This window comes from Capra hircus, chromosome 21 (assembly GCF_001704415.2).
Source record: "Capra hircus breed San Clemente chromosome 21, ASM170441v1, whole genome shotgun sequence".
Lineage (NCBI taxonomy): Eukaryota > Metazoa > Chordata > Mammalia > Artiodactyla > Bovidae > Capra > Capra hircus.
The window spans coordinates 21,178,150-21,203,642 of NC_030828.1; the positions used below are offsets into that span (position 1 = coordinate 21,178,150).

Below are 25,493 nucleotides of genomic sequence, written 5' to 3' on the forward strand. Positions count from 1 at the left end.
TGTCACTCGCCTCTGCCCCCTCTTCTGCCCCCTCACTGTCGCAACTCTGGGTGGGTGCCCACAGAGGACAAAAAGTGCTCACTCCAGCTCTGGCAGTTCCTCTCACCCCAGCCCTCAACCGTCTCAAAGATAACTGCGAATAACCAAGCATGACACACTTAAACATGACAGAAATAAATCCATTAATGGTTATTTTAAAGGTCAACAGCATAGCTGTAAGAACAACCTCTGTGGGATTAAGTCATCAATGGCAAAAATAGGGAGGAATGCACTTTACAAAACCATACACATATAAACTTAAAAAAACCCACCTTTTGATAACTTTATAAGGTTAATGTAAGGTTTCAAAATTAATTTTGGCTTTTCTCTGCAGCCTTTACAATGGCTAATTTCACTATTCCAAAATGTTCTCCCACTAAACTGTGAGCTCCAAGCAGATAGGAACTCTTCGTTATCCATCTATCACTAGGACCTGAGCATAGCACATGGTGGCCACTCAGGAAATATTTGCTGAGTCGATTAAAATGATCCTAGACCAAAAAAATAATTTGACTGACTTAAGAAATTTCTGGCTTCTTAGGTTGCCGTAAATTTTAGTATTTTGACATAAAACCTGTTCCACTGCTTTATAAACATCATTTCTTATCAATCCAGGATTCTAAAAATACACACAATGACATTTTTAACACATAAATTTAGCTTTGCTTTTTATCCATCCCCCAAATTGTTAAAAACTTGGCCCTCATGAGCTTTATTGTTTTAGGGACTAAAAAATGTTAAAGGCAAAGCACACTTGTAATGACTTTTAGAGCTTTACTACAATAGGTTATAATTACACATTTTACAAAACTACAGCTGGTACCCAGACAAAAGAGCAACTTGCTTCTGAAATTGTGATTTGTAATTCATATTATCAGCAGAAATCTGCATAGAAACAATGTCATTCTCAGGCAATGATGATTTGCTATGGTTTCTCTTGTACAATTCCTATTTTGGACAGTTTTGTTGTCAGAGAAAATATAAGCATTCCATTTATTGTAAACTTACCAGGGTAATTCGGAATTGACTCTGAGAAGTTTTTATTTTGAGTGGTAGATGCCCCTGGAAGGCAGTCTGTCTTGGCGGAAGAGGGTCTTTCTGACACTGATTTAACTGGTCGACCTTCCTTAATGGGTGGGTAGGCAGCTGTGGAAGATTTGCTGGCTGCTAAATTTTGCATCAGATTTTCCCAGTCATCATCATCATCGTCAAAGTCATCTATGTCAAAATTGTCAATCTCGCAAGCAGCCTGGAGCTCTCTTTCCAAGTCATTTATGGAGGTGGTATATTTATTCTGATCTTTCACAGCCGTGCTTGTGAGAACATTTCTTGGGAAATTAGGGCTTTCATTTCTTTTCTCTGCCCTCGGTGTTTCAGCCCAGTTGCTACTTACAAAGGACTTCTGTAAATGGGAACTGAATAGCGGTCTTTCAAAGGGACTCTTCGTGGTGGCTGAGACTCCTGTCTTTCCTAGGGGAGGAGTCAGTAAACGTTCCCGGGTGGACAAGGAATTTGAGGGGAGGAGTGGAAGAGTGAATTCCTTCACAGCATTCCCTGCAGGACAGGAATCACCCTTCGGAAACGCGTAAGGTAAGGAAGCAGAGGCCGAGTCCCCCACAGGGCTCTCTAGGGGATCAGGCCTACATCCCCACATGGAGCTAAGAACACTGGCATCACTGGGATCAAAAGCCGCTTCAGCTAGGAGTTTCCTTCTGAAGAGAGAACACAGGATGCCAAGTTAACGACGAGTAGTTGGCAATGCTGTGGGCTTTCCTGGTAGCTCAGTGATAAAGAATCCGCCTGCCAATGCAAGAGATACAAGTGCAATCCCTGGGTGGGGAAGATCCCCTGGAGGAGGAAGTGGTAACTTCCTCCAGCATTCTTGCCTGGAGAATCCCATGGACAGAGGAGCCTGGTGGGCTACAGTCCATGGGGTTGCAAAGATTCAAACATTACTTAGCAACTAAACAACAGGCTGGCAATGGTAGGGTACACACAAGTTTATATTTAGTTTTCATGCCAAACTGGCAAAATATTTCCAACCTTAAAAATCTGAATACAAATGCTAAAGGAACAGTTTGAAAAAGTAAATTAATTTAAGACCTAATGCAGAGCACAGGGAACTCTGCTCAATACTCTGTAAAACATGTGTGTGCTCATTGCTCAGGCATGTCTGACTGTTTGAGAACCCATGGACTGTAGTCCAGTAGGCTCCTCTGTCCATGGCATTTTCCAGGCAAGAATACTGGAGTGCGCTGCCATTTCTTCCTGCAGGGGATCTTCCCGACCCAGGGATTGAACCCGTGTCTCTTACATCTCCTGCATTGGCAAGCAGGTTCTTTACCACTAGGGCCACCCGGGAAGCCCTAAACTGTAATAACATGTTTGGGAAAAGAATCTGAAAAAGAATAGATATATGTATATGTAAAACTAAGTCATTTTTTTGGTATACCTGAAACTAACATAACATTGTAAATCAACTATATTCCAAACATAGAATTAAAAGAAAAAAAATGACAGTGATAAGTATGCTACACAATTTGTGGGGCAGAATGCCTGGCAATCTTGCCCTGTATGTTGGACACTTACAATGTCGGTGGAAACGCAATCAGATCCAGAATGAGAGAAGTCAAGATACCTTATGTCCCGCTGCTGGAGCAGCTCGTCCCCACAATCCAAAGCTCTCAGCTCATCATCAGGAACAGCATCAACTAATTTACAGATTCGGTCCATCACATGGATAAGCTGCTGCTGCAAACATGTCTGTCTAGCTGCAAAGTAATTATGCTATGAATATTTTTCACCGACAACAAAAAAAGACTTAAAATCTTGACAGCCTTGCATGTAACACCTGAAGTAGCTTAAAAACAGGATTCTGAACAATAATATTCTCCCATTATCTGCCTCTGAAATCAGACTGGCTCTAATCTGTATCATGAGAGCTCAAAATTGTTATAGTTTCATTTCCTGCTAATTCTTATTATAAGGTAACCAAGGTTGCAGTAAGATAGAAAAGTTTTATGATTTTTTTTTTAACTCTTTTTTTCAGATGTAAATCTCACCATGCCCACACAGAGTACGTCATACAGTTTGGACAGGTAAGAACACCACGTGTTGCTCTCGTCTGCCTGCCAACCAGAGCTCCCTAACAGCATGGCACTTACACTTTCCTTTTGGAGACCACTCCCACCCTCCCCCTACCCCAACTCCTCAGTGGGCATGTGACGTGAGGCAGTTCAGTGAGAATTAGATCTGAGAGTTTTTTGACTGACTGGAAAAGAGGACCTCTCTCTTCAACAAGCTGGACTGGCTGCAGGTGGCCAACTCTGCCACCCTGAGGGAAAACACAAGCCTGAAAATAAGGCCAATGGAAGGGAAAGCAGAGAGCAGAGATGGAGGGAGACGGAAGATTGAGATGGGGAGATGTGAGAGGCAGGTGTGAGAGAGGGAAATTCCTGCTAACACCCGTACGGACATGTGAATCCAGCCAGCCTGCTCCACACTGACATTTCAGCTGTGTAACCAAGAAACAGATGTCAGAGGAGGGGTGGCTTTAGATGAAGCAATGGAAAAAAAATGGGTTAGGGGAGCAATGGGTAACAAGAAACATGCCTACCATCCCCTGGGGCCTAAGGTGTTCAGGTGAAATAAACAGTTTAGGCAGCTACAGAGGCAACAGTATTCTCAGAGACAATCAGAGAAGCAGAGGCGGTTACTGGCAAATTATTGAGCGAGGGAGCTAGCTGAAGGGTCTAAGGAGAGGAAGCGAGGACAGATGAGCACGGGGTGTGGACACGACCCCGATGAGGGGACCTGCATGTCCATGTGGAAACGCCTTGGGAGTGAGGACTTTCACTAGCGACTGACGTAAACAGAGTCCTGAAGGATGAAGTGGTACAAGTGCACTCACTGGGCTCCTGTTCGACATCTGTCTTCTCTGGAAGGAGAACGGGCATTGGATTGGAAAGAGGAGGATAAACAGCAGTCCAAAGGAAATGAAAACCAAGACAGGCTCAGAGATACAGTTATTGGAAAGGAGCTCAAGTCTCTTTGTCTAGACAGATTACACCTCAGAGTACAAAGGAAACCTGCAAAAGAAAGTCTCACTAATACATGAGGCGTCTAGTTAATAGGAGAGTTGAAGGGAGAGTGAAGACAGTCAAACATTGTTCTAATTTTCAAAAAAATTCTAAAGGGATGCCAAAAGCTACAGGCTGGTGTTCTTAAAGTTAATTCAAGGCAAAATTCTAGAACATGTTATCAAATGGCTGCTTTGTGAGCTCTAAGAAAAAGAGGAAACAATCACAGAGTTCGCAAGAGTTCATAAAAATACAACAGCCATCTCAACGTAGTTCTGTTTTTGAAAGGATCAGTAGACTGGCAGATAACAAAAGCCCCCATTTATTGAAGGCCTGCAGTGCAAGGGGCACTTTACCTTGAATCCTGACAACAACCAGGCAAGGCAGATACTATTCTCATTTAACAGAAGGAACAAAAACTGAGGTCCAAAGAGGCTGAACTACTTTGGCACAGTCACCAGCCAGGAGTGGAAGAGGGAGACTTGCACACAAGGTCAGCAATCCCTAGAGCCAGTGGCCCCCCTTTTTCCTCTTGCTGCCTCAGACTTCCAAATTCTGGAGTCAACTGAGCGAGTCTTTCGCATCTCCAGGGACAAAGGAGAGAAACACAGTCTGAAGGCAGATTTGTAACAAGATGAACACGAGGTGGTGATGAACAGACTGCTGTCAGCTGAGAGGGAGGCTGCTAAGGACACTGTGTAGGACCCTGTCCTTGCTCTCATCTTAGCCAACCATTTCCCCAGTGAAACTTGACGACGCAGGAGCAGCACGGTGCAGCGGCTGCCAGTGCAGAGTCAAGGGCCTCAGGACTGCTGGGCTCAAGTCCCAGCTCTGCTGCTGTCAAACTCTACGACCGTGAGTAATTATTTAGCTCTCTGGTACCTCGTGCCTTGGTTTCCTCATTTGTAAAATGGGATAATAGACACTATCTTAAAGGATCATTGTGAGGATTAAATTAATTAATTAATATTGTACGGCACTTAGAAGAGTGCCTACATCTGGTATTTCAGGAGCATCTTTAACAATAAATTCAGAGATGAAAAGAAACAAAAATTCAGAGGAATCAGGAACCATACCAAGAGATCACTACACATGTATGTGTGCAAACACACACACACACCATAAGTACAGCAACTCTCAAACACACATTCACACACCCCCTAAGTATAGTACCCATCAAATAAGAATAGAAGAAAACATTACAGAAATACTCATAGGTTACAGCTGTTGGAAATTAATCTGATAGAAATGAAAAATTCCATGCAAGAGTTAATTTAAAAACCAAGGACATCTCTCAGAAAGCAAAAAAGGCAAGAGATAAAAAAAACAGAAAAGTTAATTAATGGAGGTCTAATGGTCCAAAAGCTGAAGTTCCAGGAAGAGTGAAAGAGAAAAGAGGAAACAAAAAGAAGAAAACAAAAAGGAATAATACCAGGAAAAATTCAGACTGCTGCTGCTAAGTCACTTCAGTCGTGTCCGACTCTGTGCGACCCCACAGATGGCAGCCCACCAGGCTCCCCCATCCCTGGGATTTTCCAGATAAGAACACTGGAGTGGGTTGCCATTTCCTTCTCCAATGCATGAAAGTGAAAAGTGAAAATGAAGTCGCTCAGTCGCGTCCAACTCCTAGTGACCCCATGGACTGCAGCCTACCAGGCTCCTTCGTTCAGACTAGAAGGAAACAAATTTCTAGTCTGAAAAAGCCTTTGGGAAACAGAAATCAGGAGTGGGAAGGAGACACAGCAGTTTTTCAAAGCCTTTAGGTGCTATTGGATTATTTATACTAGATATTCAATAGAAAACTTAAAAATGAATTAGAAATAAATCAAGCAAACAAAAAGTATTAAACTTTAAGTGAATACCAAACCCAGAGAACTTGGAGGATGGTCTAGAAATCAGTACCTATAAAAAAAGAGATATAAGATCTAATATTTAGCTCTAGGCACTTCACATTTATCTCACAAAGATTAAAGCTACAGGAAGGCAAAATTTTGTTGCAGTATGAGAAAAAAATTCCTCTTATACTCTAAAAACACTACTTGTTAGAGAGTCATTTGGTGAGAAAACAAGTTTCTGAGTTTCGGAGTTATTTGAGCAAATGCTGGTAGTTGGTTATTACGGATAATTCACTACTAGATCAAAAGAAACTACAGATTCATCATCTTATGCTATACAGTCACAGGCTAAGAATACAACCTTACTTTGTTTTCAAAAGTAAGCAGCTACAACATGTGGTATGTCTAAAATACTTTTGTACCTTCACAGCTTGTGCTGGTTTCTCGATTAGGCTGCTGTGTGGCCATTTCCTTGGGTTTTGACAAGTCTGATGTGCTAAGACCATCCTTTTTGTCAGAGGTGTCAAGATCCTTCAACATACTACAAATTAAAAACACATTAAACTGATCACAGAGTACAGACCAGACCAAATGCATCCTTCTCCCTCTAGTACTTCCCACACCTGGTTAGACACTACGTAACAGAAAAGAGAAACATGTCTCTGCATCTCTAGTGTAGGTGGCGGTTCAGTCGCTAAGCCGTGTCCGACTCTTTCGTGACTCCATGCACTGCAGCCCACCAGGCTCCTCTGTCCAGGGAACTTCCCCGGCAAAAATACTGGAGCGGGTGCCATTCCTTCTCGGTCCAGGGATTGAACCCTCGTCTCCTGCACTGCAGGTGACTCCTTTACCAACTGATCCACCTGGGAAGCCCTAGCTGGCCCTCAAAGTTTGCCATCTTTTGGCCCTGATATTAACACACATAATCATGGTCATTCTGGCTGGATATAAAAAATACTTTAAAGTAACAAAATAAATTAGTATTAAATAAGTGTTAAAGAGAGGATACTATGGCAATCCAAAGAAAGCTAATGCTTATGCAGGATAGAGATTCATTAGGCAATAGAGCTTAGGGTTACCATAAGAACATAACTGGAGATAAAGCTGTAAAGATAATTTGGGGTCTGCAGAGAGAGGATTTTGAGGGCCAGCTAAAGAGGTTTAGGAGTACAGGAGATACAAAAACACGTTCTCCTTTTTGTTATATATTTTCTAACCATTACATCTCTGAAATAAGTTCGGAAGTCACAATCAGCACTTTAAAATGTAATAAAATATAACAAAATGTGTATAACAAAGTGTGTACTGCACATAAAGCATTTGTGAAAATCCTCTTTTAGTTTTATAACATATACAAATATGTATACAAGGTTGCAGTTCCAACTGCTGAAGATCCAGGTAAAGTATACTAAATTGTGGTATGACAACTCACTGAATCATGCAGCCATTAAGAGGAATAAAAATAATGACTATGTGACAATATGGAAAACGTTTTAAAAATAATGTCAACAGAAAAGCAGATTGAAAAATAATAGCAACATGTTGATTGCGGCAATGTAAACGTCACACACAGGTATAGAGAAGGAACAAACGATGCGGACAGGGAGAGGGAGGAACGAGTCAGGAGTGTGCGGTGCAAACACAGACTGGGCTTCCCTGGCGGCTCATACAGAAGCTGCCTGCAGCTCAGGGGACCTCGATTCCACCCCCGGGCTGGGAAGATCCCCTGAAGAGAATGGCTATCCACGCCACTATTCTTGCCTGGAAAATTCCATGGACAGAGAAGCCTGGCAAGTTACAGTACATGGGGTCTCAAAGAATTGGACATGACTGAGCAACTAACACTTTCACTTTCATATACAAAATAGACAAGGTACAAGGATTTACTGGATGGCACCGAGCATTATATTCAATATCTTGTAACAATCTATAATGGAGTATAACCAGAAAAAGAAAAAGTACAAACCCTAAATCACTATGCTGTACACCTGAAACTAACACAATATCGCAAATCAACTATACTGAAATTAAAAAAATAAAATAAAAATAATAAAACTCAATGTGGATAGAGAAAATGTTTGGTTTGTTGGACTATAAGACTATCAGTCAATATCCTGTTAGAGTGGCTACAATGTTATCTGTGCAATACACACTTGAAATAACCCTACACTGGATCTTAGCCCATTTGAGAAATAAGAATGCTGTTGAATAATGCTATGTGAACTCTTGCTGAATTTTTTCCCCACAACTCTGTCTGCATTTTTATGGGGGAGATGAAAAAGGGGAACTTTTGGAGTTTTTCTGTTTTGTTGTCAAATAGAAATCACGCTTCACCCTCTCCCACCTCTGTAAATGTCTCAACCCACCTGTTAAAACAAAAACCCAGAGAAACCAGCTTATGTAGATAAACACCTCCTTCCTGTCTGCCTTCCTTCCTTCAGGTGATGTACTAGAGGGATTTGTTTCTCATCAAAATATGGTTAGCAGCATAGTATATCAGACCTCTCAACTGAGTGGATTTAGGCTGGAGTATGGCGGTAACAACGACTATTAGTATTTTAAGCTGTTAATGAACTATGTGGATTCTCTATTTTCCCGTAACAGCACCAATTAATCACAATCATGTCACAAATTTATCAAAATTCAGTGACTAACAAATACCAATGGTCAATTCTATTAATATTTGGATTAAGAAAAATTTTTTAAAGAAGAAGAAAAGACACTTTACTTAGTAAAAGTCACTTTGCAAAGGTGTTAGTTTGGGGTCATTTCAGGTCTAGGAAATCAGTATCTTTAGGGCTACATTCCACATATCGAGACCAACTACATAAAACCATTTGGAGGTGCCATGTAATTAATGATAATTGGACTATGTAGTTTTAGAATGCCAACAATTAAATAAAATGTATATAAATCGGAATTTCTTGATGTGTTCATTTGAATACAAAACAAACTGCAGGAGCATGAAATTAGTCAATTCTGAGGTGACATTACACAACTAAAATTATTTTAGCTATCTCAGAAACAATGTTTATTAGTTAATAAAACTGTTTTACCTAGAGCATTTTAAAGAGGACGAAGAGGTAGAAGTCATTCCTTCTTCTGGAGAAGGTGGGACAAAATCTATGTCATAATCATCTTCGATGAGCTCAACACATGAAGATTTCTCAACTGAATGTAATTCTGTTTCTTCCAAGTTTTTCTTCTTTTCACAATTACCTAAAGTAAAACAATTGATGGTTATCCACTTTAAACACAGCAGTGTGTACATGCCACCCCAAATCCCCCAACCAACAAGAGCTGACTGTGCGGCACAGGGAACTCCGCTCAATGTGGTGTGGCAGCCTGGATGGGAGGGGAGCTGGTGGGGGGAAAGGGTACATGGATGTGTATCGCTGAGTCCCTTCACTGTTCCTCTAAAACCATCACAACACTGTTAACTGGCTCTACCCCAATACAAAATAAAAAGTTTAAAAAACAAAGTAAAATAGTTGATAAGTGTAGGTTATTTTAATATTAACCAGCCAGAAAGCACAGGGTGTGAGCACTTAAAAGCAGTGCTTTGGATAAGATAAAAGCACTAGCAGTACTCTGTACTGTATGAGTTCTCTGCTTTCACATGCTAATGTTGGCTTGTTTCTTCACGGAAGATGACTGAATCAACTGGATTAAGTCAAACAAAAGCTGGATTGAGGCTGATGATTTGCTTAAGGATTTTCATGACTGTCTCCAGTTAAGTTATGAAACTCATATTTAGTATCAGTCCTTTCATTTCTCTATTTTTCATTCATATTTAAATAAGAGTAAAGTACAGTAAGTAAGCCTGAGGGTTATACAAGTACCACTGTTGATGCCGATAAACTATGTCTACCTTATCCCAAAGGCGTCTTCCTAACTAAGTCTCCCAGAATAAATGTCTGTCTCTCAACTATGTGGGAAAACTGCCAAATCATTGCTCTCTAGTTTACCTTTTGCCAAATTTTCTCTTCATAAATAGTAACACATTTGATTAGACTATAGTCTTGCTTATAATCAGTCACTTTTCAGTCCCCCCTTACCCTGCAGTAACCTTGATGGGATTCAGGTGTTTAAAAATATTAGTCTCATATTTACAATTATTTCATACGGTGGTTACCTCCACATATGGCTGATCTCAGCTATTAAGTGCTACACATCTAATAACTATGAGACCTAAACAGAAAACTAGTTGAATGTAATTTATAATACTTGAATAGCATGATTATCTTGTATTGCTCATCAATGTTAGGTAGTGCAAATCATAAAAGAATCATAACACAAAGGCTTAGTTTTACATCCCAATTCTACTACCAACTACTCAGCACACCATCAAGAAGCCACCTGAACTTCTATGGAACCGTCTCTTCTTTTTATTGAAGCATAGTTGATTTACAATATTGGGTTAGTTTCAGGTGTACAGCCAAGTGATTCAGTTTTTTGCAGATTTTATTACAGGCCATTACCAGACAATGGGTATAACTCCCTGTGCTATACAATAAATCCCTATTGCTTATCTATTTTATGTATAGTAGTTTGTATCTATTAATTTCATACTCCTAATTTGTCCCCCCTACTTCCCTCTCCCCTTTGGTAACCATTAAGTTTGTTTTCTATGTCCCTGCTTCTGTTTTGTATATTTATTATTTTTTAGATTCCACATGTGATATCACAGTAATTTCTCCATTAAGCATTATATTCTCCACATATTTCTTCGTATTTAAAACACAGAACTATCCTTGCTAATATAAAAACTGTATTAGCAGAATAATGGAGAAGGCAGTGGCACCCCACTCCAGTGCTCTTGCCTGGAAACTCCCATGGATGGAGGAGCCTGGTGGGCTGCGGTCCATGGGGTCGCTAGGAGTCGCACACAACTGAGCGACTTCACTTTCACTTTTCACTTTCATGCACTGGAGAAGGAAATGGCAACCCACTCCAGTTCTTGCCTGGAGAATCCCAGGGACGGGGGAGCCTGGTGGGCTGCAGTCCATGGGGTCACTAAGAGTCGGAAACGACTAAAGCGACTTAGCAGCAGTAGCAGAATAAAATCTTTCATTCCCTTAGTATGCAAGAACGTGGCCAACAGATGGTTCAATAAGCACCTCTATATATCCCAATGACAAAAGTTAAATCATATTTGCTACTCTTTCCAATGTCTAGCTTTGAATAAACTAATACAATCAACCTATGGAAATGAAATAATAATTTTTACCTCTTTCCGCTCCCAAATGAGTTTTTAACGAGTGGTTTTCCTGAGTATCTTCATTTATCAGCTCTTCGAAATCAGGGTCATCATCAATGCAAATCACATCACTACTTAATGATTCTGAGTCATCCTCCTGTTTCTCAGTCAAATGTTCCTGCTTGCTCTCAGAGGAGGAGGGAGCCAAATCAGTCTTCCCTGTATTTGTTTTATTAAGCTGCGCTTTTACTAAGTTCCTCTTAGACCTTTTTGATTTCTGAGCAGTGCTTACTCTTACAAAGTGGTTTTTGCATGGTGTCACAAATGCTTTAGAATTTCCAGAAGTATCAAAGTCATCCATATCATCCCAATCATTGAAGGGAATAAGAGAATCTGATGAGGAACTAAATTCTAATTTCTTGAAAGTAGCATTGTGGGACTGCTTTATAACCGGTGTGTTCTGGGCTGTACATGAAACTTCCTGGGGAGCCTGCGACAAACTTGGCAATAATGGTTTTGAACCAACTCTCCTAGTTTGCGGTCCAGATGGAGCACTTTCGAAATCATTGGTCCTCGTCTGCTGATTGGTGGTATGGGGTAAAGGTTCACTGAAGGAAAAGGCCTCAGTGATATTAACATCTTTATCACTCAACACAGGTGTTTTTGCCACTGACACACTAGTTACAGAGACATCGTTGGCTGAAGGCACTTTCCTTTTAAAAGTGAAACCTCTGAAAAAGAATCGAAAAACTGAATTAGATGGATTAATTTTAACAAACCCAGAAAGTATACAATATCTGATTTTTTTTTTTTTTACTAATTTATATAATGACTTACCTTCATTGTATCCCAAATGAGCAAAGAATCTATATGCCTCTCTGACTTTAAATATGTAAGGAAACTTACATTATGCTTTGTATGCTCTGATCCTTCCTATTCAGGAGTTCCTCACTCAGCTTTGAGACTATCCAGGCCATTCCCATTACTTTGCCTCTCAGGCTCACAGTCCTTAATTAACAACCTCTCCAGAGAGGGGGAAAGCAGAAGCAAAGAAGAGAAGAGACACAAACGTGACTACTAGTTGCGACTCTGATAAAAGTTTTATGGGGAAAACAATTAAAAACTTCCAGCTATGCTGAAATCTGAAAGCCAGGTGAAAGGGGCAAGGGCCCCTGGACATCTGCTGGATTTACTGACATGAAGGTCAATGGTCACTTTAAAGTCAAGCACAAAGAATGTGCCCAGAACCTGCTAAGGGTACAATGAGGGCTATACGTCATTAGGTCTTGTTAGGACTTTGGAATACAGCTTGAAGGAAAGAACAGAACTGGAGAGCTAGAGTTTCCTTACAAATGGTTTTTGAAAAGAACATAAAATTATATTAAGATGCTAAAAATACCGATTTGGGTCTTCCCCGCTGGCTTAGTGGTAAAGAAGCCACTTACAAATGCAGGAGACACAGGTTCGACCCCTGGTCTGGGATGATCCCACAGGCCAGGGAGGAGCTAAGCTCGGATGTCACAACTACTGATTCTGTACTCTAGAGCCCAGGAACCACAACAAGAGCAGCCACCACAATGAGAAGCCCGTGTACTGCAACCAGAGAGCAGCCCCCATGCATCATAACAGAGAAAAACCCACACAGCAATGAAGACCCAGCACTGCCAAAAAAAAATTAAAAAAAAAAAAAAATACCAATTTGCTCATATTTACAAGACTCATTGTTCACTCAACGAATATTTATTGAGCAAATATCATGTGCTAGAAACTGTGCAAAGGTGCTGAACAATTCCTTACCTGGCGTTGCAAAAACATGCTCTATTATTATTTTGCAAGTGGGAAAACCACTGACCCTCTCAGCTTCATTTTCTCATCTCTACAATGAAAGAGTTGTAAGAGATGTTTCTTTTCACTTGAGTGTTGGTGCCTGTATGAAAGCAAACTAAAGTACTTACGAAGATTTCGGTTTTGAAAGACTCAATTTATTGTTAAGCCTTCTTGCCGAATGACGTTCCAGTTGTTCCTGTAGATTATTTTGAGGAACAGCAGCCATGATCCTAAAAAATGAAGGAGAAAAATATCAGTGGAATTACACGCTTTGCATTAATCACAATATTTACTGTTCCAACTGTGCCCAGAGTAATGAGATTTTTTTGGTCAAAAAAATGTTTTGACATTTAAAACAGGTGACATTTGAAATACATAATCTTTAACTAACTGAAGGCTCACTTAAATAGCAAAATGACCTGGTTTCCCCCCAATGCTAAAAAAAAGCACAAAAGATATTATTAGGGAAGGATGTATTAGGAAAAGGGGACCTGGCCTAGGTCTGAAGAATAGAGAGAAGGCAAATGGGGAGAGAAGTGTGAGAAAATGATCAAAGCACACTGAAAATCCAAAGAACAAAGGAGTAACTTTAAGTTCTCTGCCCGAGGGGGAAATGGGAAAAGAAAGATGAGCACTGTCAGTGAGAGCAACGGTTTACCAGCAAGATGCTGTGCTTTGGAATCATCTAGTCTCAACCTGAAAGAATACTTTTACCAAGCATATAAATGGAGACACTGCTGAGCTAATTCCTGGGATAATATGTAGCTTAGAGGCTTCCCAGGTGGTGCTAGTTGTAAAGAACCCAACTATCAATGCAGGAGATTCAGATGAGGGTTCGATCCCTAGGTTGGGAAGATCTACAGGAGGAAGAAATGGCAACCAGCTTCAGTATTCTTGCCTGGGAAATCCCGTGGATAGAGGAACCTGACAAGCCACAGTCCATCGGGTCACAATGAGTTGGACATAACTGAGCACCACCCCCACAAGCATTAACCATCAATGTGTAGGTTAAGCCGTCCTAAAATTAAGGGGGCTGGAGACATTCCTGGTGATCTGGTGGCTAAGACTCCGAGCTCCCAATACAGGGGGCCTGGGTTCAAAACCTGCTGAGGGAACTAGATCCCCCATGTGACAACTAAGACCCAGTGAAGCCAAATAAATAAAAATTTTTAAAAATGACTGAGGCCTGGGGTGAGAGGTGGGAGGGAAATTCAAGAGGGAGAGGACACATGTATACATACCTATGGCTGATTCATGTTGATGTACGGCAGAAACCAACACCATATTGTAAAGCAATTATCTTCCAATTAAATATAAACAAATTTATTTTAAAAAAATTACTGGGGCCAAATGAGGAGGGAATAGCAGAATATATGGGCAGTAATCAATTCTTATTTGAGTGAAGAGCTATAACCCTTCTTTCTCATTTTATCTTTATCAAAGATCTTCTTTTATTTTATGCCATATAGCTTAGGAGGAAGGGCTAAAAATACCAAGTGATATTCACGGAAATATGAACTTTTACATATATCAGAGTCCACTCACTAATTATTAAAATAAACTATGTTTAACAAGTACTTTCAGTTCAGTTCAGCACTTTAGATAATAGTGAAAAAAGGAAAAACTTGGAAGCAAGTTCAGTGGAAGAAATCTTCATGTGTTGAGCTTGATGAAGATGATTACAGTATCGATTTTGCTCCCCCTTCCCTGGAAGGAAAAATGATGTTTGCCTTTTCTTCCTTTAAAATGCCTTCAGTAAAATAACTAATTATGCTAAGAAGTTTCAGTCGTGTCCAAGCCTGGTGTGTTGCAGTCCACAGAGTCACAGAGTCAGATACGACTTGGCGACTAAACAAGTCGCTTCAGTCATGTCCAACTCTTTAGACCCTATGGCTTGTAGCTCCTCTGTTCATGGGATTCTCCAGGCAAGATACTGGAGTGAGTTGCCATGCCCTCTTCCAGGGGATCTTCCCCATGGGATCAAACTCATGTCTCTGATGTCTCCTGCATTGGCAGGAGAGTTCTTTACTATTCACACCACCTGGGAAGCCCAACTAATAAACACTGAAAAACTATGTGAATTTTATCTTAATAAAGTTGTTACAAAATAAACACCAGAAAGTAGACAGAAAGGTATAATGAACTCTTATGTACTCATTATCAACACTTATCAAAAATTGTCAGCTCATCCAATATTGTTTCATCTGCACACACATCCCAGGGTCCTCACTTCGCCATTCCAGAAGCCAACCTCTCAAAATAGTGATGTTTTAATTCTGTCATTCCTTCTTCGTTCATTAGCTGGACTATTTCTACCAAGAGAAACGTACCCTGATCTACTGTTTTTTTACCCAGCAGCATAGCTCACATAGGAAAGACAGGATAAATGTTGGATTTTTTCCCCTTTATTAGTTTTCAATATAATGAGTTAATTCTCTGGTAACCTCTATTGGTCAATTTTTTTCCTCAGTATCATTATAAATTCGTGGATTAAACATTAGGTATGTTTCAATTCAATGTAATTATCACCCTTCAGTTCAGTTTAGTTCAGTTGCTCAGTCATGTCCGACTCTTTGCCATGAATCACAGCACGCCAGGCTTCCCTGTCCATCACCAACTCCCGGAGTTCACTCAGACTCACGTCCATCAAGTCCGTGATGCCATCCAGCCATCTCATCCTCGGTCGTCCCCTTTTCCTGCCCCCAATCCCTCCCAGCATCAGAGTCTTTTCCAATGAGTCAACTCTTCACATGAGGTGGCCAAAGTACTGGAGTTTCAGCGTTAGCATCATTCCTTCCAAAGAAATCCCAGGGTTGATCTCCTTCAGAATGGACTGGTTGGATCTCCTTGCAGTCCAAGGGACTCTCAAGAGTCTTCTCCAACACCACAGTTCAAAAGCATCAATTCTTCAGTGCTCAGCTTTCTTCACAGTCCAACTCTCACATCCATACATGACCACTGGAAAAACCATAGCCTTGACTAGACAGACCTTGTTGGCAAAGTAATGTCTCTGCTTTTCAATATGCTATCTAGGTTGGTCATAACTTTTCTTCCAAGGAGTAAGCGTCTTTTAATTTCATGGCTTCAATCACCATCTCCAGTGATTTTGGAGCCCCCAAAAATAAAGTCTGACACTGTATCCACTGTTTCCCCATCTATTTCCCATGAAGTGATGGGACCAGATGCTGTGATCTTAGTTTTCTGAATGTTGAGCTTTAAGCCAACTTTTTCACTCTCCTCTTTCACTTTCATCAAGAGGCTTTTTAGTTCCTCTTCACTTTCTGCCATAAGGGTGGTGTCATCTGCATATCTGAGGTTGATATTTCTCCCAGCAATCTTGATTCCAGCTTGTACTTCTTCCAGCCCAGCGTTTCTCATGATGTACTCTGCATAGAAGTTAAATAAGCAGGGTGACAATACACAGCCTTGACGTATTCCTTTTCCTATTTGGAACCAGTCTGTTGTTCCATGTCCAGTTCTAACTGTTGCCTCCTGACCTGCATATAGGTTTCTCATTATCACCCTTACTGATTCTCAAATTATTTCAAAACTGGTCAGAGGAAGCCTTTCCAGTTTGACTCTTCAGTCCTTTGTGCTTCTTTAGTTTTGATTTTATTGGGCTCTAGAGGATGGGCTGGGAAATACCTCCACACATTACGCCCCACGAGGGAGATGTCTATTCTAATTTCCCTGGGATTTTTCTTTTCTTGGAGCTGTTGCTCTTGCTGGCAGTAGCCTCTTCAGGTCCACTGCTGAGAGGCTCCTCCTTTTTTTCTTGGGCACCCTCTTATTTCCTGACTCTTGGGGTCACTAACTGGTTTCTTTTTGGGGAAAGATTTCTTCCTCTTGGGAAGACTTCCAGTGCCACCTCTTTTCAAGATCACTACTGACCAGCTACTCCCTGGAAAAAGATTTTTTTTTTCTTGGGTTTGGAAAAAGAGACAAGACAGGTTTTCCATTCCATTTTCCAGAGGAGCCTCCTGAGCCTCCTGTTAGCGTTAGTGATAGTCGCTAAGTTGTGTCTGATTCTGTGTGATTCCATGGACTGCAGCCTGCCAGCTCCTCTGTCCATGGAATTCTCCAGGCAAGAATACTAGAGTGGGTAGCCGTTCCCTTCTCCAGGGGATCTTCCCAACCCAGGGATCGAACCCGGGTCTCCTGCACTGCAAGCGGTTTAACATCTGAGCCACCAAGGAAGCCTCCTGGGGCTTTTGTTTCTTCTTCTTGGGTCTCTCACTTGTCTCCTCATACTCCTCTGGGGCACGACTGTTTTCTGAAGATACTAGGGCAATTGCAGCCAGCCTTTTCCTTTCCTTCTTCAAGCGTTTCTTCTCCTGTTTCTCTAGCTTCCTAGTGATCTCAGTAGCCGCTTCCTCTGCCTGAACCATTGCCTCCGTCACGACACCCAGATTCTTTTGTGGAATTTCTCCAGTCTCACAGAAGGACAGATGCTCCTCAACTTGTTTTTGAAGTTTCTCCCCAAATACACCAGTCAGTACCTCAGAGAAGCAGTCAATTTGTGAGGCAATACTGCATTTGTTTGCCAGGTTATCAGGAGATGCGTCCTTTGTTCTTGGCAGCAGCTTAGCCAATGAAGGTAGAGTGGAAAATGTGTCCCTATTTTGGGGTGTTACCCCTTGCCTTCAAGACTCTGGAAACTTGGTTTCTTTGCTGGGCCCAGGGGATCACTCAGATACCAGGACTGGCTCTTCAGTCCTTTTGACATAAAGTTAGGCTTTGAGAGCTTCTTTACTACCTGGAATAAAAAGATGTCCCAGACTTCTCTTGTGGCAGCTTTTTGCCCCAGACTCAGAATCAGGCATCTCTCCAAAGAGCCTTGGGGGGGGTGGGGGGTGGGTGGGGGGTGTGTGTGTGCACACGCCATGCTGCACGTGTGTGTGTGTGTGTGTGTGCACGCCATGCTGCACAACATACAGGATCTTCGTTCCCCAACCAGGGATTGAATCCTCACCCCCATCAGTGGAAGCGGACAGTCTTAACCACTGGACCACCAGGGAATTCCCCACCCTGATTTTTTTTTTTTAGTGGGGAAGGTATATATATTTTTATTTTTAAAAGATTTTTTTTATGTGAACCATTTAAAAAGTCTTTACTGAATTTCTTACAATATTGCTTCTGTATTTTATGTCTTGATTTTTTGGCTATAAGGCATGTGGGATCTTATGCTCCTTGACCAGGGACTGAACCTATGCTCCCTACATTGGAAGGTGAAGTCTTAAGCACTAGGCCACCAAGGAAGTCCCAGTGGAGAATACTTTACGACCTTCAGCCTTAAGACAAGCAGGACAAAGGGTCCACGGCATCATTACATGACCTAACATTCCTTCTCAGGTTTTACTGTTCCTGTCTCATCCTTCTGCAAATTTCCCATACTTTATTGATTTCTGGATCAAAACTAGCCACAGTAGTCTATAATAAAGATTTCTAACATTATTCCACTGCACGATTTGATAGATATATTTAACCATCTTAATAGTACATATGTTTGACTAAATGTTTTGTTAACTGTAGTGATATATCGTGGATTCACAGTCAGTATGTAGTCAGTAGTAGTGTTAGTTGCTCGGTTGTGTCGGACTCTTTGCAACCCCATGGACTGCAGCTCCGCCAGGTTCCTCTGTCCATGGGATTCTCTGGGCAAGAATACTGGAGTGGGTTGCCCTTTCCTTCTCCAGGGGATCTTCTCAACCCAGGGATCAAACTCAGGTCTCCTGCATTGCAGGCAGATTCTTTACCATCTCAATCTTAATGTGTCCTTCCCTACTTTCAAGCTACACTGCTCTTTGGTTATTCCTCACAGGGTGGCATCCTCTAATCAATTATATTCTGAAGCACAGCAGCAAGGACATAATTTTCCTATGCCACAGCCTTCAGCAGTAACGCTTTTAAGAAGAGGTATAGAACATTTCTAGCACATTAGTATGCTTTCCCATGCTCTTTCCCAGTTAATATACACCATATATAACCACTATCTGACTTTATCACCATAGATTAGTTTTGCCTGTTCTTGAATTTCTTGATTCGTATATATGGATTCACACAGTATGTATTATCAATGTATATTTGAAATGGTGTCTGTTAAATCATTTCTAACAGGTACACTAAAACATAAAATTAGAAGTACTTAAAATCAAGATCCAATACAATATCTTATATTTTATAACAGAGGTGAATCTATTAAAAATAGGGGCAAAAATGAGACTGTTCTCTTATTTTCACTCTCACGCTGGACATTCTTGCCAATGCAAAAATATGCAAAAGGAGAAATATACTAGAAGGGATGAGAATATCATTACATGTAGACAATCTGATTATATACTAACTCAATCCAAAGAAAATCAGTCATTAACAACAGACAATTAAAACTTCAGGAAAGTGGGCAAATAAAAGATAAATATAAATCCATAAAAGTCAAATGTATTCTCATGTAATAGTAATAACTAACTAGAAATATAATTTTTAACAAGTGTTCAATTAACAATAGCATGAAAAACATTAAGCTACCAATTAACCTAACAAAAGACATACATCTTCATGATATAAAGAAAATGACCAAATATTACTGGGAAGAATAAAGAAAGATTTGGATCAAGAAATATATTTCATATTCTTAAAAGAAAGGTTTAAATATAGCAAAGATATTTCTTTCTATATTAGTGAGTTTAATATAATTCCAATTAAACTGCCATAAGAATATTTCACAAAACTCAACAAAAACACTTCATTTGACAAAAGCATGAGGCAAGAATGCAAAATAACACTGGGATGGGAACTAGCACTAGTTATAATCATATTAAGTGTAACTAATTTAAACAGCATGGTACTCAACTTTGAAAAAGAAAAACCAAAATATAATGTTTCATGTGTAATGAGAGAAACATAACAAAATAAGGAAAGTAAGCAATATTTAACAAATGTTATTAACATAATGAGCACACAATATACTCTAGGTGTTGAAAAAACTATGACTTACAGGCCAAAACCAGCCTGCAGCCTATGTTTCTTAAATAAAGTTTTATTGAAACACAACAATGCCTGTTTATTCACATACTGCATGGTTGGGAAGTTATAACAGAGAATGTCTAGCCTGCAAAGCCTAAAATATTTGGCCCCTTACAGAAAAGGCTTATTGACAATTGATCCTACTAGATTAGTGCTGGATAAAATAAGAAATTATTAAATACAGGGTTGGGGGAATAGATTGTGAGCTCAGGATTGACACGGACACACAACTTTATTTAAAACTGATAACCAACAAGGGTCTACTGTATAGCACAGGGAACTCTGCTCGATACTCTGTAATAACCTAAAAGGGAAAAGAATCTGAAAAAGGATACATGTGTAAGTATGTATAACTGAATCACTTTGCTGTACAGGTGAAACTAACATAACACTGTTATTCAACTATGCTTCAGTATAAAATAATTTTTTATAAAGTTAAAAAAAAGAAGAAATGATTATATACAGTAAACCTCTGACAAGAAGATAAAATGATCAAGTCAAAAGTGAGAACCCAGAGAGGTAAGGAGAATACTGACAGTTGTTTTTGTCCTGAGGACAGCTGTCTAATTCTGAGAATTTGAACATCAGTTTTGCTAGCCTTGGAGGGAAAAGATGGAGAGAATCAAAGTCAAGGCAAAACCATGGTGGGAACTGTTTCCCCATAAAACCGTCACCCCAAAGGGCTCTACCATTTGGGCAAAGGTAAACTAAAATTAAACCCCACCTCTATCCCCAGGTATCTACAAATAAAGTTACCAATTAGTGAGGTGCTGAGTGGGAAAGACCCTCAAACCACAAGCCCAAGAAAATCTTCTCAACCCAATTTTAATCAATCACATATTTTAAAAAAAATTCAAGTCATGAATTTAGATTAAAGCAATCCTAACCCCAAGGCACCTGGCAGAAACAAATGCAGAAACGTCTCTGGAGGACAAGCCCTTTACCTTATGCCTTAAATAGTTACCACGAGACAATGTGTAGCAAACAGAAATAGTCAAGCACAAAATGGAAACAAGGCACCAGGAATGAGAATTAGTTGTAACAGAAATAAACATATCAGACATAGCAGTATAAAGCTATTAAACTTAGGTTTTCAAAAATAAAAGACAAGCTTGAAAATATCTGCAGTAAACACAACCTTTAGATTGACCTTGTCAACAGAACTTTTAGGAATGAAAGCTACAATAACCAAAATTCAGAATTCAACAGATAGACTTTGTAGAACAGTAAACTGTTCAGTTGCTCAGTCGTGTCCGACTCTGCAACCCCATGGACTACAGTACACCAGGCTCCTCTGTCCTCCACTATCTCCTAGAGTTTGCTCAAATTCATGTCCACTGAGTCAGTGATGCTATCTAACTATTTCATCCTCTGCTACACCCTTCTTTTGCTTTCTATCCTTCCCAGCATCAGGGTCTTCTGCAATGAGTCAGCTCTTAGCATCAGGTGGCCAAAGTATTGGAGCTTCAGCATCAGTCTTTCCAATGAATATTCAGGGTTGATTTCCTTTAGGATTGACTGGTTTGATCTCCTTGCATTCCAAGGGACTCTCAAGAATCTTCTCCAGCACCACAACTCAAAAGTATAGATTCTTCAGTGATCAGCCTTCTTCATGGTACAGCTCTCACGTCTGTACATGACTACTGGAAAAACCACAGCTTTGACTATACACTAGGTTTGTCATAGCTTTCCTTCCAAGGAGCAAGCAGCTTAAGTTTGTGGCTGCAATCACTGTAATGATTTTGGAGTCCAAGAAAATAAAATCTGTTACTGCTTCCACTTTTCCCCCTTCTATTTGTCATGAACTGATGGGACCGGATGCCATGATCTTAGTTTTTTGAATGCTGAATTTCAAGCCAGCTTTTTCACTTTCCTTTTCACCCTCATTAAGAGGCTCTTTAGTTCCTCTTTGCTTTCTGTCATTAGAGTGGTATCATCTACATATCTAGATATTTGTGATATTTCTCACCAATATATATCTACATATCTAGATATCTGTGATATTTCTCCCAGCAATCTTGATTCTAGTTTGTGAGTCATCCAGCCAGCACTTTGCATAATGCACTCTGTATATAAGCTAAATAAGCAAGGTGACAATGTACAGCCTTGATGTACTCCTTTCCCAATTTTGAACGAGTGCATTGTTTCAGTAGACAACACAGAGCTGAAGAGGAAATTAGTAACGTGGGGGGAAAATCAGAAGAAAATGTCCAGGATCTGTCTCCACGGATTTCTCACACTCCTGCATGGTCCAAGCCTTCTGAGCAAAGGACATGTTAAGCAGCAAATGGCCTTGGTGGCTGTATTCCTCTGGAGCAGTCTGGGGTCACACACTCCCCAGAGACATCTCACAGTAGCAAAGATAAAGCCCTTTCTTTTCTCTCCCTGGAGATGTTTCCCTCCATTCAGAATAATAAACTTCAAGGTCCCTTCCTCTCTCAGCCAGGGGAGATTTACCTACATCTCAAGGTAAAAAAGTAATCTCTCTGGAAGATAAGCCAGAAACCCTCAAGTGCTCATAGTCTCTGAATTTTGGAGTTCCTTTCCTGGAATGCATGCAACTGTATGCACAGGTATCATGTAGCTCTTATCACATCACCTTGTGGGAATTAGGGTGTAGGGAATGGATGCAAGGTATTGCTATAATAAACCATCTGTATCCCTCATCCAGGTGTCCTGTGTCATCAGTACATGTGCAAGCATCTCTGTATGTGTCTGGCTAACTTGTGAGCTGAAAAACAGGGTAAAATGTAAGATCCTTCATAGTTTCTGACTTATCACAGAATGATAAAGAAAAGAGATGGAAAATATGAGAAGTTAAAAGGCACGGAAGGTAAGAGTAAGAAAGTCTAACATAAATCTAGCTCCAGAAAGAGGAGAAACTGGGGCAGAATATTTGAAAACATAACAGCTGGAACATTCCCAGAATGAATGACACAAATCTTCAGATTCAAGAAAGGAAACATATTCTGAGCAAGACAGATAAAAATAAATCCATACCAAAATATATCAATTGCATTTGTGGGGTATTTTTTCCCCCTTTTCTTTTTTGGCTATACCAAGCAGCTTGTGGGGTCTTAGCTTGTGGGGACTGAACCTGGGCCCTGGCATTCAAAGTGTAGAGCCCTAACCACTGGACTGCCAGGGACTTCCCCTAATCATACCATGTTTGGATAGAGTTTTGGATGGATTTCTCTTCAGTAAAATTGGAAATCATAAGATAGTGGAATAGAACACATTATAAATCTATACTTCCATTTTAAAAAATGACAATCACAGTGGATTAATATCTTTCAATCTGCTGAAAGTAAGCTAGGACTCTTTTCCCAGCAAAAATATCCCTCAAAAATTGAGATTGACTCGTAAATTACATCACAATAAGGCTGTTATTTTTTAAACTGGCTATAATGAAAGAAGGAAATGGAATCCACTCCATTTGGCAACCTGCTCCAGTACTCTTGCCTGGAAAATCCCATGGACAGAGGAGCACAACTGAGCAACTTCACTTTCGCTTTTCGTAATTAAAGAAACAGAGTTTTGGTGAGGATGTGAAGTGAAACCCTTATCCACTGCTGGCAGGAATGTAAAATGGTGCAGCTACTTTAGAGAACAGTCTGGCAGTTCCTCAAAAAGTTAAACACTGAGTTATCATATGATCCAGCAACTCCACTGCTAGACATACACTCAAAAAAAGTTGAAAACAGGTATTCAAACAAATACTTGTATCTGAATGTTTATTGGGGCATTATTTATAACAGCCCCAAACTAGAAACAACCCAAATGCCCATCACCTGATGAATGAATGGATAAAGGAAATGTGGGTAACCATATAACGGAATATTACTTGGTCATACAAAGGAAGGTAGTGCTGATAAACACTACAATGATGATGAGCGCTGAAATACTATGCTAAGAGAGAGAAGCCAGTCACAAGGAACAACAGATGGTATGACCCCATTTCTATGACATGTCGAAAGCAAGCAAGCCTATAGGGTAACTAGTGACTGCCTGGGGCAGGGGTGCTGGTGAGCTTGTGGTTTGATGGCTAGGGGTGTGGTGTTCTTCTCTGCGCTGACAAAACTGTTCTAAGATTCAGTGTGACAACTGCTGCACAGGCGAATATACTAAAAGCCTCTGAATTCTGCACTTAAAATGGGAGAACTTTATGGTATGGGAGTTACATCTGACAAAGTTGTTATTTAAAAAGTCAAGCCAGGGGCTTCCCTGGTGGTCCAGTGGGTAAAACTTCGCCTTCCAATGTAGGGGGTACGGGTTTGCTCCCCCATCAGGAAGCTGAGATTCCCACGTGCCTTGTGGTCAAAAAACTAGAACACAGACAACAGAAACAATATTGTAACAAATTCAAAAAAGACCTTTTAAAAAAATGGCCCACATTAAAAAAAAAAACTTTAAAAAATAATCAAGGCAAAATAAAGATATTTTCAGATAATCAAAAACCAAGAGTTTACCACCAGCAGACTCTCATTAGATGAAATTCTGAAGGATGTACTTTCATGTAGCAGAAAAGCGAGCCTGGATGGATGACAGCTAGACTGAAGGACAAAGAAAGTGGCGAACATTCGGTTAAAGCTATGCAATCCTTGACTGTACAAAATAACAATGTCCAGTGGGGTTAAAAAAAAATAGTTAAAACACCCAACAACAGATGACCCATAAATGAGGGAGGCAAAGACAGTGAATGTGTTCCAAGGCCCTTGTATTGTCTGCGAGGAGTATAATAAGCGTTGATAAGCTTAAAACTTATCATAAGTTATATAAATATGCATTTGCACTTTCTAGGGTAACTACCAAAGAACAAAAGCAGAGTATGTAACTTAAAATCTAGAAGGGAAAAGTGATTAAAAACAAACAAAAAAATTTACCTGTAAGAAAGCCACATAAAAGAGGAAAAAAATAATACAAAGAAAAAATAAGGTAGGAGATTTAAATCCAAAAATTTATAAATTGTAATAAATGTAAATAGACTGTTTTGATTAAAAGATTACAATCTGAATTCTTTAAATGGTACCTAATATTTGCAGACTATTAGAGTCACATGTAAAAAATTAGGTGTATAGAAAGGTTGAAAGCAAGAAGATGGAAAAAATATACAAAAACTGACCCAAAAAAGCTGATGGCTATATTCATATCAAAGAAAACAGATTTTAAGACATAAAGCTTCAGTAGAGATAAAGAATAAAATGATAAAGAATTCAATTCACCAGGAAGACTCACTACTTTAAACTGGTATGGCTCATAAAATAACTGCAAAGATACATGCAGCAAAACTGATAGCATGACAAGTAGAAACAGAAAAAAGCCTGCAATTATAGACTTAAAATTAGCTCTTTGTAAATGACAGAACAAGTAACTAAACAATCAGTAACAATCCAGAAATTTGAATAACACAAACTCGACAACTACACCGTGTACACTTTTCAAGAACAGACATTTACAAAAGCCAACCCTGTACAGGGTCACAAGGCAAGG

At 40.0% G+C, this 25,493-nt stretch overlaps 1 protein-coding gene across 1 annotated transcript in view; it reads right to left on the bottom strand.

Moving 5' to 3' along the window:
• BLM (Bloom syndrome RecQ like helicase) overlaps positions 1-25,493 on the bottom strand; it is an 89,940-nt gene that overhangs the window by 50,258 nt on the left and 14,189 nt on the right. Inside the window, exons 2-7 of the mRNA XM_005694992.3 lie at positions 13,109-13,210; positions 11,184-11,884; positions 9,010-9,172; positions 6,376-6,494; positions 2,678-2,810; positions 1,048-1,751 (exon numbers count right to left, since the gene is read on the bottom strand). Of these exons, the coding sequence (XP_005695049.2) occupies positions 1,048-1,751; positions 2,678-2,810; positions 6,376-6,494; positions 9,010-9,172; positions 11,184-11,884; positions 13,109-13,206 (1,918 nt within the window). The 5' untranslated portion in view covers positions 13,207-13,210. The remainder of the gene's footprint in view (positions 1-1,047; positions 1,752-2,677; positions 2,811-6,375; positions 6,495-9,009; positions 9,173-11,183; positions 11,885-13,108; positions 13,211-25,493) is intronic.